Raw genomic sequence first — 17,255 nt, 5'->3', positions numbered from 1 at the left:
TAATACAGTTAGGGTTAGTACTGTAACATAATTAATAACATTTAAATAATAAAATACTGGTGATACTTAATGTGTCCTTGTTGCACATCTCACATGTATTTATTACTCTGCAGTAACAGTAAATTATGCATAATTACAAGCAACTAACACTAAACCAAAACCCATTGTAAGTGCATTAGTTAATTAATATTATGCCGCTCTTATTTGTGTAATTACATTATAACAAGGACACATTAAAAGGTTACACTTTATTTGGTAACACTTTTATTTTACAGTGTCCTTGTTACATATGTTAAATGTACTTACCATAGTAATGACAGAAAATTATGCATAATTACATGCAACAAACCCTCAACCAAACCCTAACCCTATAGTAAGTGCATATTACTCAGTACTTAAATGTATCATTACACTGTAACACAGACACCTTAAAATAGTGTAACCAAATAAAGTGTTACCCACTTTTTAAGTGTCTTTGTAACACGTTACATGTAGTTACTGTAGAAATAACTATAAATGTATGCATAATTATATGCAAGTAACCCTAAACCAACCCCAAAAGTTCATTTGTATTATTCAGTACTTAAATGTATAATTACACTGTAACACAGACACCTTAAAAAAAGGGTTACACTTTATTTTAAGGTGTCTGTGTTACAGTGTAATTATACATTTAAGTACTGAGTAATATTAAGCAACTACATGCACTTACTATAGGGTTAGGGTTTGGTTGAGGGGGTTTGTTGCATGTAATTATGCATAATTTTCTGTTATTACTATGGTAAGTACATTTAACATATGTAACAAGGACACTGTAAAATAAAATGTTACCCTTTATTTTAAGGTGTCCTTGTTACAGTGTAATTAGATATTTAGATAAACCTCTTAGATATTTTTTTACCAAAACCAAAGAGCACCAGAGGAACATTACACAGTCATTTTCAGTGTAGTATCTATTGTGTTTTGGCCAAAATCTAAAAAAGCAGTGACGCACGTATCATGATGTAGCTTGGGAAACACAGCAGGCTGAGGATAAGTGTGTGTGGATGTTGTTGATGTTGTTTGCCTTTGGCCTCATTCTGCAGTGGCTCTTTGTTTGTCAGATATGGTGGACACGCAGACGTTCGCCTGGCCCGTGGGATTCGGCCTGAGCGCTCTGGAACTGGAGGAGCTCGACGACAGCTCGCACTCGCTGGACATGAAGCCTTTCTCCACGCTGGACTACACCAGCATCTCCGGCGTCGAGTACGAGCCGAGTCCGCAGAACGAGCCGCCACACATGATGGATCTGACACACATGTACAGTTACAGGACTCAGGAGAACTTCAGGACTCAGGAGAACATCAGGACACAGGAGACCTTCAGGACACAGGAGAGCATCTACAGATCTCACGAGAGCAGCTTCACCGCGGAGGAGAGCGGATACAGAGCACACCAGTCTCAGAGTACTGCACTCACACTTGTTACTCACTTAATAATGTTGGGTTTAAAATAAACCAATGAGTAACCCAACTATGGGCTGGTATATAGTACAGAGTACTGCACTCACACTTGTTACTCACTTAATAATGTTGGGTTAAAAATAAACCAATGAGTAACCCAACTATGGGCTGGTATATAGTACAGAGTACTGCACTCACACTCGTTACTCACTCACTTAATAATGTTGGGTTAAAAATAACACAACGAGTAACTTAACTATGGCCTGGTATATAGTACAGAGTACTGCACTCACACTCGTTACTCACTCACTTAATAATGTTGGGTTAAAAATAACACAACGAGTAACCCAACTATGGGCTGGTATATAGTACAGAGTACTGCACTCACACTCGTTACTCACTCACTTAATAATGTTGGGTTTAAAATAACCCAACGAGTAACTTAACTATGGCCTGGTATATAGTACAGAGTACTGCACTCACACTCGTTACTCACTCACTTAATAATGTTGGGTTAAAAATAACACAACGAGTAACCCAACTATGGGCTGGTATATAGTACAGAGTACTGCACTCACACTCGTTACTCCCTCACTTAATAATGTTGGGTTAAAAATAACCCAACGAGTAACCCAACTATGGGCTGGTATATAGTACAGAGTACTGCACTCACACTCGTTACTCACTCACTTAATAACGTTGGGTTAAAAAAAATCCCAACGAGTAACCCAACTATGGGCTGGTATATAGTACGAGTACTGCACTCACACTCGTTACTCACTCACTTAATAACGTTGGGTTAAAAAAAATCCCAACGAGTAACCCAACTATGGGCTGGTATATAGTACGAGTACTGCACTCACACTCGTTACTCACTCACTTAATAATGTTGGGTTAAAAATAACACAACGAGTAACTTAACTATGGGCTGGTATATAGTGCAGAGTACTGCACTCACACTCGTTACTCACTCACTTAATAATGTTGGGTTAAAAATAACACAACGAGTAACCCAACTATGGGCTGGTATATAGTACAGAGTACTGCACTCTCACTCGTTACTCACTCACTTAATAATGTTGGGTTAAAAATAACACAACGAGTAACCCAACTATGGGCTGGTATATAGCACAGAGTACTGCACTCACACTCGTTACTCACTCACTTAATAATGTTGGGTTAAAAATAACACAACGAGTAACCCAACTATGGGCTTTGATTTAAAAATTCTGTAAAAAAAAAGTCAAATATTATTCCAGTGTAAATCATCTGTTTTCTATGTGAATATATAGTAAAGTGTAATTTATTCCTGTGATCAAAGCTGAACTTTCAGCATCATTACTCCAGTCTTCAGTGTCACATGATCCTTCAGAAATCACTCTAATATGATGATCTGATGATCAAGAAACATACAGGAATAAATTACACTTCTATATATTCACATAGAAAACGGCTGGTTTACATTCTAATAATATAATATAAAAAATATTTTAAAAATACTGTATTTTTGATTAAATAATGCAGCCTTGGTGAGCAGAAGAGACTCTTTCAGAAACATTAAAAATCTTAACTATTCCAAACTGTATTTTTAACTATTGAGGGAACTATTCATTCAACACTTTTAGTTTTACCGTATTATGACTGTACAAATAAGATTCTGTTTAATAAATGTGTTTATTATTCTAAGCCTGCTGTCTTTGATCTGTTTCAGACTTGATCAAGCTTGAACCCGAGTCTCCTCCTCAGTTTGCAGAGAACAGCCTGTCGTTCTCCAAAGCTCACGAAGACCCGTCGGCCTCGGCGCTGAACATCGAGTGTCGTGTGTGTGGAGACAAGGCCTCGGGCTTCCATTACGGGGTGCACGCCTGCGAGGGATGCAAGGTACGCCTTCAGGACACACTTCACACACCAACAACACTCATTACTCACTGACTCACTGAGAAATATGCCCTGGAAATATGCCATCAAACGTCCAGCTGAACACACTACCAGTCAAACGCTTCTGAAAGAGTCTCTTCTGCTCACCAAGCCTGTGTTTATTTGATCAAAAATACAAAAAATACAGTAAAAACAGTGAATATTATTCCAGTGTAAATCAGCTGTTTTCTATGTGAATATACAGTAAAGTGTAATTTATTCCTGTGATCAAAGCTGTATTTTCAGCATCATTATTCCAGTCTTCAGTGTCACATGATCCTTCAGAAATCACTCTAATATGATGATTTGATGATCAATAAACATTTATGATTATTTTCAGTGTTGAAAACAGTTATTTATATTTTTATTTCAGGATTCTTTGATGAATAGAAAGCTCAAAAGAACAGCATTTATCTGAAATAGAAGCTTTTGTAACATTAAACACTACCGTTCAAACGTTTGGGGTCAGTAAGAATTTTTATTTCATTTTTTGGGGGAAAGAAATAAAAGAAATCAATACTTTTATTCATTAAGTATGATTTAAATTGATCAAAAGTGACAGTAAAGACATTTATAATGTTACAAAAGATTATATTTTCAACATTGATAATAATCATAAATGTTTCTTGATCATCAAATCATCATATTAGAGTGATTTCTGAAGGATCATGTGACACTGAAGACTGGAGTAATGATGCTGAAAATTCAGCTTTGATCACAGGAATAAATAACCCTTTACTATATATTCACATAAAAAAACGTCTCAGGTTACTACTGTAACCATAGTTCCCTGAGATAGGGAACGAGACGATGCGTCATCAACGCTTTGGGAACGCCCCCAGCGTGAATGCGTCTGAGCATCAATGTCAACTAGTCCAATGGAAAGAATGAGCGTCACGGGCGGGTGACGTCATGACCAGGAAGGGATAAAAGCACATCTGGTGAAACGCGGCATTAGCTTCAAAAAGTCGAAACAAGCCGATCACAGGGATGCAGGAAGTATGGCAGGGTGACGCATCGTCTCGTTCCCTATCTCAGGGAACTATGGTTACAGTAGTAACCTGAGACGTTCCCTTTCGAGGGAACTCGCGATGCGTCATCGACGCTTTGGGAACGAGACCGGGACGTGCGGTCAGGGTAGGCAGGGTAGGCAGTGCCTCACCAAAGGAAATGCTGACATTACATTTATTAATCCCAAGAGCTTTATTAATTCACCACATTATTAATTGCATTTATTTTATTCCAAATATTAATTTTTGTAACAAAAAAAATCAGGAATACTTATATAATACTCCTTTTGCCATAGTTTGCTCCTAAAAACCATTGTTTCATGCAGGAAATTCAAGGCCATGGTCATTGAGGCAGAGGTTCGCAGTGCCTCTTTGGTCCATAGAACGTAGTTTACGGAGATTTGCGCATGCGCAGTCAGTTCTCATGCTGTTTTGAATTATCAACATTGAGGCAGAGACCGAGGCTGTGATCCACGTGATCCACTCGCTCTCACTCAATCCGCGATTCTGACTTTGCTCTGTATGCAGGCAGCGATGTGATGATGCCTGATATTAACTTGGGTTGCTTAATTACCTGAATGAATATACAGTGGCTTAACTTTGTTTTAAAAAGTGGGTGGGACAGGTGTATGTGTGTGCGCGTATGTGTGTATAAATGAATGAATCCGGCAAATTGACGTGAGTCCTTTAATGGTCCAGTGGTAGAACTTTTGCCGAGCATGTCAGAGGTTCTGGGTTCTAATCCGCACTCGTATAGGTTTTTTTTTTTTCATCAAAACCGAATATGTTCATCAGTGGTTGTATTATATTAAGCAGGGACACGTTTGTGTACATTTTTGTTTTGTGATTTCACCGGAACGAACAAAAAGTCTCCGCGCGTGCATGCGTGAGCCACGAGATCCATTGTAACCGCGCCACCGATCGCAGCGGCAAATTACGCCCCTGTGAATATGCCACATTGATAGGTCACAGCCTACCCATGACAAGACTTCACCGCACGTTACTGGAACGAGAATACCCAAAACGCCAGAATTCCAAGTACCTGAGTGTCAGACTGTCGTAGCTAAGCACTAAGCACCTGAGAACCTGGGGCAGCATCCAGGTCCAAACTGTAAAACCTGACGAATGTGAGCGGTGAGGACCAGCCTGCCGCATCACAAACGTCTTGGAGAGAAACCCCCAATAACAAGGCTTTAGAGGCCGCCATACTCCTCGTAGAAGGAGCTCTGACCGCCAAAGGGCAAGGCTGGTCAGAGTGCTCATATGCAAGTGTAATAGCCTCAACTATCCACTTACTAACCGTCTGTTTAGAAGCAGGAAGACCCTTCTTAGGTGATCCAAAGCAAATAAATAACTGGTTGGACTTCCTCATTGAAGATGTCCGATGAACATAAGTATCCAGTGCTCGCACTGGACACAAGAGGTTCAGCCTTTCCTGGTCCGCAGATGTAAAAGGAGGAGGACAGAAAGCCTGCAGCACAATAGGCCTCGGAATCAAGGTCGGCACCTTAGGGACGTATCCCTGTTTCGGATAGAAGAACGCCTTGACCATCCCCTGTGCAAACTCAAGGCAAGTGGGGGAAACCGAAAGGGCCTGAAGGTCTCCAACTCTCTTAAGGGACGAAATAGCTAGAAGAAAGACAGTCTTAAGAGTAAGAAACTTCTCTGAAACCGAATCTAAGGGCTCGAATGGAGCCCTAGACAGGCCTTCTAGTACTAAAGCAAGATCCCAAGCTGGCACCCTAGTGCGAGTTGCAGGCCTCAGCCTCAATGTGCCACGAAGGAAACGTGTAATCAGGGGGTCTCGACCCAACGATATACCCTCCACCAGGGCGTGGTAAGCCGCAATGGCCGCCACATAGACCTTGAGCGTGGAAGGACATAGACCTGACGTAAAGCGCTCCTGCAGGAACTCGAGTACTGTGTTCACAGAACAGTTAACTGGATCCCACTGATGTCGATGACACCATACAGAAAAAACTCTCCATTTAAGCGCATATAGTTTCCTAGTAGCTGGAGCTCTGGAGCTTAGAATGGTCTCAGCAGCCTCAGCTGAGAGACCACTCTCTATGAGTTGGGCCCCCTCAGAGGCCAAACCCACAGGTTCCAAATTTCTGGTCGAGGGTGAAATATTGTGCCCCCGGCCTGAGACAGAAGGTCTCTCCTGATCGGGATCTCCAAGGGAGGACCGTCTAAGAGACGGATCAGGTCCGCAAACCAGATCCGACTCGGCCAGCGTGGTGCTACTAGCAGTAGGCTTATCCCGTACAGGCGGACTTGTTCCAGAACTCCTGGGAGCAGAGCAACAGGGGGAAATGCGTACAGACGTAGCCTCGGCCTCGGGTGAGTCAGGGAGAACCAAAGTGGACCGTGCGTCGTATGCTGAGACGCAAACAAATCCACCTCTGCTTGGCCGTAGAACTCCCAAATTTTCTCCACCGCCTCGGGGTGGAGTCTCCAGTCCCCTGGCCTCAGCTCCTGCCTCGACAGAATGTCTGCCCCAATATTCTGGTCCCCAGGAATATACACTGCCCTCAGGGAGAGTACCTTCCCCAGAGACCACAGGAGGATCTGGTGCGCCAGCTTGCAAAGCGGACGCGACCGCAGACCCCCCTGACGGTTCAGATAAGAGACCACTGATGTGTTGTCTGTTCGTACAAGCACATGATGGCCCCTCAGGTCTGGGAGGAACTGCCTCAACGCATTGAAGACAGCCATCATCTAAAGGCAATTGATGTGCCACGGAAGATGATGACTTTTCCACAGACCCTGAACCGAGCGGCCTTCCATTACCGCTCCCCAGCCGGTGAGGTAAGCATCTGTCGAAATAGTAACACAATGGCAAAGAGCTCCCAACACCGGACCCTGGGTTGTTTCCTCCATATGACTAAGGCACGAAGGCACCGCTGCGTGACCTTGATCATACGAAGTGGGTTTCCCCTCGGGGAGAACCCTCTGGTCCTGAGCCACCACTGTAAAGGTCTCATGTACAGCAGGCCAAAAGGTATCACGTTGGACGCTGCCGCCAAAAGACCCAACAGTCTCTCGAACTGTTTTACAGTGCGTGACTGGCCTAGCTTTAGCTCTTTGGTGGCTGTCAGGATAGCAGCTACACGAACGGGCGATAGAGTGGCCCGCATCGTCACTGAATCCCATACCACACCAAGGAAAGTGGTTCTCTGTACTGGAGAAAGAACACTCTTCTTGGCATTGAGCCTCAACCCCAACATCTGCATATGAGCGAGAACGACACCTCGGTGCCGAACCGCCAACTGCTCTGATTCCGCTAGAATCAGCCAGTCGTCGATGTAGTTCAGAATACGTATGCCCTGAAGCCTGAGAGGGGCTAGAGCTGCATCCACGCATTTCGTGAACGTGCGGGGTGATAAAGCTAGACCGAAAGGAAGAACCCGATATTGGTATTCTTTGCCCCCGAAAGAAAACCTTAGGAACTTCCTGTGCTGAGGGAGGATGGAGATATGGAAGTCGTGACAAACCAGTCCTCGGATCTGATTTGAGTCACGATCTGTTTGAGTGTCAGCATCTTGAACTTGAGTTTCTGTACTGAACGATTTAACAGATGAAGATCTAAAATGGGACGCAACCCCCCATCCTTTTTTGGAACAATGAAATAACGGCTGTAAAAACCCGACTCTCTGTCGGGTGAGTACACCTGTTCTATAGCTTCCTTTGCTAACAGGGCCTTTACCTCTTGCTCCATTACCAGAGCCTGCTCGGGATGCACCACTGTGGGCAGCACCCCGTTGTAACGAGGAGGACGAGAACCAAACTGGATTCTGTATCCTTTCTCTACAATCTGCAGGACCCAACGAGAAATATTCAGCAGAAGCTTCCACGCTGCCAGAAAATTTACTTAGCTAAGGGAACCAGCCTCTCGAGGCTGGTCTCTGGTGTTATCGAGACAGCTAATTCCGGAGCCTGAAACATAATGGCAGGAACTACCTGAACTGGCCGTTCTAAACCCCCCCTCAGAGGGCGCGAAACCGATGCTGTGCCGCAGCATAGCATCAGCGACTCCCTGGAGACCGCTGCGCCCTGAAGCACCGAGGGTGGCAGGGTTGGCATAACGGTCTCGTGAGGACCCCGAAATGGAACGGGCACCGTATAATGAGGTGTACACCACTCTATTTCGGTCGGGGCTGTCCTCACTGGCCTGATGCATGAACATCAGGACCTTTTTTTTTTTTTTTGAGCCGAAGTCTTCTTCGCCTGAAGAATGGTCCTCAGATCCGGCTTCGACTTAGAAGACTTTGGTTGAGAGGGTTGCGTCTGTCTCCAGTTTCCACGTGGAGGTGCACGAGACGCAACACTCTTTCTGATGCACACGATATGATGAGCTAGATGGCTGGGGCTGCTCACGCCCAGCAGCCCCAGGGGACTGGACACGGCGAGGGATAAACTTTTTGAAAGCGTCAGCTTACTTTTTTGACTCCTGAAATCTCTCGACGACCGCGTGGACTGCGTCGCCGAAGAGACCAGAAGGTTCAAGCGGAGCATCTAACAAAAAAGCTCGATCTTTTTCTTTAATTTCAGAAAGATTTAACCATAAATGTCTCTCAGTAGCTACCAAGCCTGCCATAGACCGCCCAATTGCTCTGGCGGTCTCCTTAGTAGCCCTGAGAGAAAGATCGGTAGCCCGACGAAGTTCTCGAATCTTATCATGACTGACTCCCTCACTACTATCCAGATCCCCCAGCAGGTCAGCCTGATAAGCCTGGAGCACTGCCATAGTATGCAGACATGCTCCAGCTTGACCTGCTGCCGTATAAGCTTTGCCCACTAACACCGAAGTGGCTTTGAGCGGTCTAGTGGGCAAAGCCGAGGCTTTCAGAGACGATGCGGGACCAGGGGAAAGATAGCTGGCTAAATTCTGTTCCGCCTGGGGCATCGACTCATGACCATACTCTTTCAGCCCTCTTATTCTCGAATAAGTGTTAACTTGAGGGCTGAAAAGTCGTGACGAATATGGTTTATTTCACGATTTAGAAATTTCATTGTGCAAATCGGGAAAAAATGGAAGCCCTCGTGGTGGAGATAATGTTGTGGAAGATAAAAACCGCTCATCTAATTTACTTTTAGGACGAGCACCCCTCTTCTCAGATGGCCATTCAATATTTAATTTTTCTACAGCCCGCGACATAACATCCACCAGCTCATCATATGCTGGGGAAGTAAATTGTGAATCTCTTTCCCCCATGTGTGTGCTTTCACTCTCCAAACTCATAGCATCGACCTCCTCGAAGGAAGAGCAATGAAGTAATGGAGGGCTCTCTCCCCGGGCGGAAGAAACCGCAGAGCGTGCTTCCGACACCGGGGGGGGGGGGGGGGGGGGGGGGGGAGCGCTGGATCTTTCGGGTAAGGAAGGAGAAAGGGCCCTCGGACCCGTCTCCAACCCCTCCGAAAGATCCTTTTGCGATCCCCAGGAATGCATTCTCCGCGCTGCCTCGGCAGACGCGGGTCCTGATCCCTGCGGATCGCGAGCCTGCCCACTCTCTACATCAAAGAGTGACAGGCGAGAGCGGAGCATGCGAAGCGGTAGCATTTCACAGTGTTGGCACTCAGCCCCCTCGAAGGCTGAGACCGCATGCTCCACTCCCAAACAAATGACATAAAGCTCGTGTGTGTCTCCACCCGTTAAATAACGCGGGCAGGGAGGAGCACACTGTTTGTACACTTGTTTCGCCATAACGTTTCCGAGATATAATTCAACAGACAACAATAAATAGACAGAGACAAAATGACACAGAACGCTTGCTGAGACACAGAAGCTGATGCCGCGTTTCACCGGATGTGCTTTTATCCCTTCCTGGTCATGACGTCACCCGCCCGTGACGCTCATTCTTTCCATTGGACTAGGTGACATTGATGCTCAGACGCATTCACGCTGGGGGCGTTCCCAAAGCGTCGATGACGCATCGCGAGTTCCCTCGAAAGGGAACAGTTATTTTAAATTGTCATAATATTTAACAATATTACTGTTTTTTGTTGTTGTTGTATTTTTAATCAAATTAAACAGCCTTGGTGAGCAGGAGAGACTTCATTTTAAAAACATTAAAAATCTCACCAACCCCAAACGTTTGGCTGGTAGTGTGTGTTGTCAGGCTTTGCTTGTTTAGTGTTCAGTCGGGATGATCACACACAATCCCCTGGGATCAGCCGGAGCTCAAGAGGTCACACTCACTGCTTTACACTTTCCAGCTCAGATCTCTAACCATCACACCACAGGACCCACAAACACACACACACACACGTTTGATAGAGAAGATGCATTAATACCCCGAACACATGACACTCTTCCAGTCATTCTGACAAATTTAGAACATCGAACATCGAATTCATTCTCAGACATGCAGATAAGGTCTGAAAACGCTCTGAACGTCTGACACTTCGACCGCAAACCCTCGGCAAGTTTCCACTGTGGCAGAAATATGTATGGGCAGAAAGATATGTCTCAATAAGAATAATCATGAGTGGGTGACCTAGACATCTCAGACATTTCCCACACACTCGACATCTGTGGTTTAGATGAGACAAGGCACACACACTCACAAAGAGCCCCTCGTACGTGCTCTACACTGTCTTTCTTTTTTAACAAATTCATACTTTTATTCATCAAAGATGCATTAGATTGATCAAGCGTGCAGTAAAAACATATATAATGGGTCAGAAGATTTCTTTCTATTCATCAAAGAATCCTGAAAGAAAATGCATCACGTTTTCCACAACACGGCTGTTTTCAACACTGATAATAATCATAAATGAGCATCAGATCATCATATTAGAGTGATTTCTGAAGGATCATGTGACACTGAAGACTGGAGTAATGATGCTGAAAATTCAGCTTTGATCAGAGGAATAAATGACACTTTACTGTATATTCACATTTACTATTTTTATTCACTGTTTTTACTGTATTTCTGATTGTCGAATCTCTTCTGAACGCTAGCGTAGATATCATCACGCACACGTTTATGAACAGTGTTGATGTGAAGACTTTGCAACAGGATGATCCTTTAAAACAATGCAAATCTGGTGGCTAACCACATCCACGCTCGATCTGCTGCTTTCTCTGAAGAATCAGAGGACTTCGCCAGAACTGTTTAATGTGTGTTTGTCTGAAAAAGACATTTCAGAACAAACTTAATTTGGGAAGGTCTACTGTGGCTTTACTAAAAATGGTCCGACCACAAGAGAAACTGGTATTGTTCCCCGTCCCGTCACTTGCCCAAACAATGCTTAAAGATGAGTTCAGCCAACCAGGTTAACTCATTTATTGTTTAACAACACAAAGCCATTCTGTTACACCTTACTATATATATTTTTGGCCTACGATGTTTCTAAATTTAAAAGTGGAGGTATCGAGAGGCAGAGTAAATGCATGAAAAACATCCTCTTTTAAAAGGCTCTTTCCTGTGTGCATAGTTCTCACATCACTATGTATTTTTTTAACAAACTAAAAATACTGCATGGAGCGGCTCTGAGACAACACTTGTATATGAAAATGTCTACCAAAAATAGATAGTCAACGTCTTTTTGCACCCTGTATTGTTTCCACTGGAAATCTGCTGTTCTGCCGTCCTTTAGACGCTGGTTTCCAAGCGTATTCGTCGTTGCACGTGGGTTTTCATAATATTTGCACATGCATTCTCCACTTATTAATGATAAGTGTCAAGACTAAGACTAACAAGAATTGTTTTCTGGCCAAAGTCCAAAGCCGGCTGTTCTAATGCTGTGTTATTTAGATAAAGCGTGCTAGCGTGAGAGCACAGGTTATCTTTGGGTGTAATGACTTGAGGAAAATGTTGGAATCGAAATCTCTTAAAGGCTCTCGAGATTACAGCAAGATTTAAAGCAACACTGTGTGTTTCTGACTTGATGTGCATAAAGTTAGCAGAATAATTCACGGTTACACTTCATTTTAAGGTGTCATTGTTACAGTGTAATTATATATTTAAGTACTGAGTAATATTAAATAACTACTTACTACTATAGGGTTAGGGTAGGATTAGGATTGGGTTGCATGTAATTATGCATAATTTATCGTTATTACTATGGTAAGTACATGTAACATATGTAACAAGGACACTGTAAAATAAAGTGTTACCAAATTCACCTAAAAATCTTTTATTATGAACCCATAGTCTTGGTCAACCCATGATTATCGCTCTTTGTCTTGTGACGAATGGGATTTGAAGCTTTTGAGCTTCACAATGAATCATCATAAAAGTTCCCTCCTAAAATAAAGGGTTTTTTGCATTGATGCCATAGAAGAATCATTTATGGTTCCTCAAAGAAGCTTTCAGTGAACAGCTATTAGAAAACCACGAAGGATCATTTGAATAATCTGAAGAACCTTTTCCACTGTAAAGAGTCATTTAAGGTTCATGGATGTTAAAGGTTATTGACGGATCATCGATGCCGATACAGAAGAGTCACGCTGAGCTTATGTTGCTCCTCTTCCTCATCACTGAACAGATCATCTTTCATGTTGTGTGAACTGAATCAACTGACTCGCTCACAGACGGTTCGTTCTCGGACTTGTTCCTGGATGTCGAGATTCAATCACACAAATCCTAGAACACTATAGTAATATAAGTCACGTACCCTGCTTTATTAAAGCTTTATGGTACACTCTGAGCGGATGAATATTGTGGTTGTGCTTCGGCTCTGAGCGGATGAATATTGTGGTTGTGCTTCGGCTCTGAGCGGATGAATATTGTGGTTGTGCTTCGGCTCTGGGCGGATGAATATTGTGGTTGTGCTTTGGCTCTGAGAGGATGAATATGACTCTCCTGCTGTTCATAAAACATTCACTACTAGATATAACTAGAGTTTAGATGAAAGATCTCAAGCTGAAGCTGAAGAGTTACTGTAGTTTTACTCATTACAGGTTTTTTGGATTGCTAAATGACAGTGAGTACAACTGGAGCTACATGTGCAAAACTTTAACTACAGTCTGCACTACCAACAGTCACCTGAGCTAAACAACTCACATCACCTGCAAAACTCATTCCAAGCAACACAACTCTTAACACACGGCTCAAAACAGGCTCAGTGCAGCCAAACACTGCACAACCCTCACTGAGATAACACACACTGTCACTACACACTGAGAGTAAAAACACTAGCATCAAACACCAATACAGAAAATACTAACTTTTCATCTTTACAGTTTGAACAATGACTTCATACAAATTAATATTTTCTTCAAAGAAAAGAGTGACATTCTTTCACATGATTTATTTAAATTTTTAGAACATAACAATTCTTTAAGGTAAATGGAAATTAGCAGTTTGCTTCAATCGTCTGTAGTAATTTACGGAATTACAGTAATGAGAAAAAAAAGGTAGAAACTAAAAGTACAAAAATTGCGCCTTTCAGCTGAAAGTGCACTCAGCAGTGTTTGAAAGGCACAAGGCTGAAATCTATTTTGTTTTGAATGTGTGGTTCACAGTTTTGACTGCAGTGTGTTAGCATTTGAACAAAGTGCTGTAAATCCACAGTGTTGTGCAGGTTGTGGTTAAAGTCATGGGATAAGTGTGTAGAGTTTTGAAAACTGTGTTCAAGCACTGAAAAACGAACTAGAGTTTGGTCCACATGAACTGCTGCTGTGCAGACTGTAGTTAGAGTTTTGCACATGTAGCTCCAGTTGTGCTCACTGTCGTTTAGCAATCCAAAAAAACTGTAATAGACACGATACTTCCTTGAGAATACAACATTTACAACATTTACAATCCCTCAGTTCTTCTTCTCCTGACGCTGATGTTGATTCTTGTTTTATTACGAGCTCTGTCTCGTTCTCATTTCTCCAGCAGATTCTCCTCTGTTCACACACACACATACACACACTCAACTAACCCCTGCCACACACACACACACACACACACACACACACACACACACACACACACACACACACACACACACACACACACACACACACACACACACACACACACACACACTCAGGATCTGATATTGATTCTTGTTTTATTACGAGCTCTGTCTCGTTCTCATTTCTCCAGCAGATTCTCCTCTGTTCACACACACACACACACACACACACATACACACACACAATCTGGTTCACTACCTTTGTGGGGGCTCTCTATAGATGTAATGGTTTTTATACTGTACAAACTGTATATTCTGTCCCCTTACACTAAACCTACCTCTAAAGCCACACACACACACACTCCCACATTAACCACACACCCCGACCCCCCCCCCCCCCCCCCATACACACACACACACTCCCATATTGAGTTGTGGGATCAGTTAAGTGTTCAGACCTCAGGTCTATAGGAACTGCTATTGTGATTCTTGACAATGAGTTGAATAGATCAGATATGTTTTTAAAGAATTCTAACAAGGCATCAGGAAAGCCTTTTCCCCTTCCTTCCTGACGGCATTCCTTCTCCTCTTCTGTTGGCAGGGCTTCTTCCGCAGGACGATCCGGCTGAAGCTGGTGTACGATCACTGCGACCTGCACTGCCGCATCCACAAGAAGAGCCGCAACAAGTGCCAGTACTGCCGCTTCCAGAAGTGCCTGATGGTGGGCATGTCACACAACGGTGAGTCTCACACGAGAGGCCTGCGTTTCACAGAAGTGCTTTCTGTTTGAACCACTCGAGACATACACACACACACACACACACGCACACACACACTCTTCTAACGTTACGCCCTGAGACACTGCGCTGTTGTTTCCTTTGTGTGGTTCCTCTGCAACATATGTGGCATTTCTTTCAGAACGTGCAGAGATCTTGTGTGAATGCGTGTGTGTGTGTGTGTGTGTGTGTGTTCGTTGCCTCTGGGCTTAAAGGCAGAGTGACACTTTACTTGCAACCCTGCAACCGCACGAGTCTTGGTTAAAACACCTCAGCGTGGAACACCACATGTCATTACCAGCGTCTGATACTATCTATCTATCCATCCATCCATCCATCCATCCATCCATCCATCCATCCATCCATCCATCCATCCATCCATCCATCCATCCATCCATCCATCCATCCATCTATTCATCCACCCATCCATTCATCCATCCATATATCCATCCATCCACCCATCCACCCATCCATCCATCCATCCACCCATCCATCCATCCATCCATCCATCCATCCATCCATCCATCCACCCATCCATCCATTCATCCACCCATCCATCCATTCATCCACCCATCCATCCATCCATCCATCCATCCATTCATCCACCAATCCATCCATCCATCCATCCACCAATCCATCCATCCATCCACCCATCCATCCATCCATCCATCCATCCATCCATCCATCCATCCATCCACCCATCCATTCATCCACCCATCCATCCATCCATCCACCCACCCATCCATCCATTCATCCACCCATCCATCCATCCATTCATCCACCAATCCATCCATCCATCCATCCATCCGTCTATCTATCTATCTATCTATCTATCTATCTATCTATCTATCTATCTATCTATCTATCTATCTATCTATCTATCTATCTATCTATCTATCTATCTATCTATCTATCTATCTATCTATCTATCTATCTATCTGTGTGTGTGTGTGTTCAGCGCACTGGTGTTAGAGTGTGTGTGTGAGGGCACTAAGGCTGATGACAGGTGTTGTCCAGCGCTCATCGAGGTCAGTCAAGTTTAGCGTTATCAGTTTGTCACATTCCCATTGGCTTGCTCTGTTTCCCCCCCTCTCTCTCTCTCTCTCTCTCTCTCTCTCTCTCTCTCTCTCTCTCTCTCTCTCTCTCTCTGTCTCTTCACACACGTTGCAGTGGTTGGTGGGATTTGGCTGCCTGTGTGTTTTATCAATGATTCATGAAAGCGTGGACGTTCTGCCACAAACATGCTGTGTCACTCGCTCTGGCCTCCAGCCAGCCGCACAGAGCCTTCGCATGCACTCGTTTACTGAAGGCGTGATCGTAATGAATATGTCATATCAATCAGAACCATTCTGCAGCAAGTCAGGGCACATATACAGTATATAGTACATGAAAGAATGGATAGATATTAGATAACGTCTGTCATTCTGGCTTTGAGAGCCGCGTGGGTTTGAACCTTCAGACGTCAGACGTCCCAACCCTAGTCAAACACTGCAATCACACAATCCTGATCAAAGCTCTTCAAATGTTTCTGTGCGTAAAAAAAATACAATAAATCGAGGGCACTTTTTCACGTTTCCTGTCTAACTGGTCTGCAAACTTTCCGAAGGTTTATCGGAAGACACTTGCAAATCTACATTTCAGCAGTTCCAGTGTTTGAGAGCCTCACGTTTAGCCTGACATTATTTCCAGCTTTATGTGCACAATGGTGAGATGGGTTTACGGCCCTGTTTCTGTTGGCTTTGATCGCGCGGGCCGTCCTAGATTCAGCGGAAATACCTACAGCTTTCTCAGAGTTCAGATTGCAATGCACAGATTAATTTGGCATTAGATGGTATTGTTAGATTAGAAGCTGTTTAAACAGGTCGTCTGTCGAGATCTTGCTAAAGCAGATTCATGCTAATGTAAAGACAAACTGATATAACATGTTTTACAGAGGAAAGAGGAAAGTTCACTCATAAATGAACACTATTTACTCACTCGAGCTGTTCTGAAACCATATGCTTTTATTTTTAATTTTTCCTGGAACACAAAAGGAGAAGTTTTCAAAGAATGCTGCCATTGGATTATACACTGTAAAAGTGAAACGACGGTGACATTTATTTAAAGTGCAGTTTTATAGATTACGCCTGTTTTAAGTTTGTCTAAAAACACACTCTAAGAGAAATACTTCTAAATTAGATTGTGGTTCAAAAGTTGAACCTGAACTTTTTATAAGCTTCCATAAAGAACCATATAATGTTGTTACAGAGAACCTT

General features: G+C 43.5%; 1 protein-coding gene across 2 annotated transcripts in view; it reads left to right on the top strand.

The window, feature by feature from the left end:
* The window catches only part of pparg (peroxisome proliferator-activated receptor gamma), a 42,419-nt gene that overhangs the window by 13,788 nt on the left and 11,376 nt on the right, over positions 1-17,255 (top strand). For both annotated transcript variants that reach the window (XM_056266557.1, XM_056266556.1), the window contains exons 2-4: positions 1,104-1,445; positions 3,154-3,323; positions 14,826-14,964. In XM_056266557.1, the coding sequence (XP_056122532.1) occupies positions 1,106-1,445; positions 3,154-3,323; positions 14,826-14,964 (649 nt within the window). In that variant the 5' untranslated portion in view covers positions 1,104-1,105. The remainder of the gene's footprint in view (positions 1-1,103; positions 1,446-3,153; positions 3,324-14,825; positions 14,965-17,255) is intronic.

Source organism: Rhinichthys klamathensis, unplaced genomic scaffold (genome assembly GCF_029890125.1).
Source record: "Rhinichthys klamathensis goyatoka isolate OS25496 unplaced genomic scaffold, OSU_Roscu_1.1 h1tg000249l_1, whole genome shotgun sequence".
NCBI lineage: Eukaryota > Metazoa > Chordata > Actinopteri > Cypriniformes > Leuciscidae > Rhinichthys > Rhinichthys klamathensis.
The sequence above is the reverse complement of the archived record's forward strand: the minus strand, read 5'-3'. Positions and strand labels throughout refer to the sequence as shown.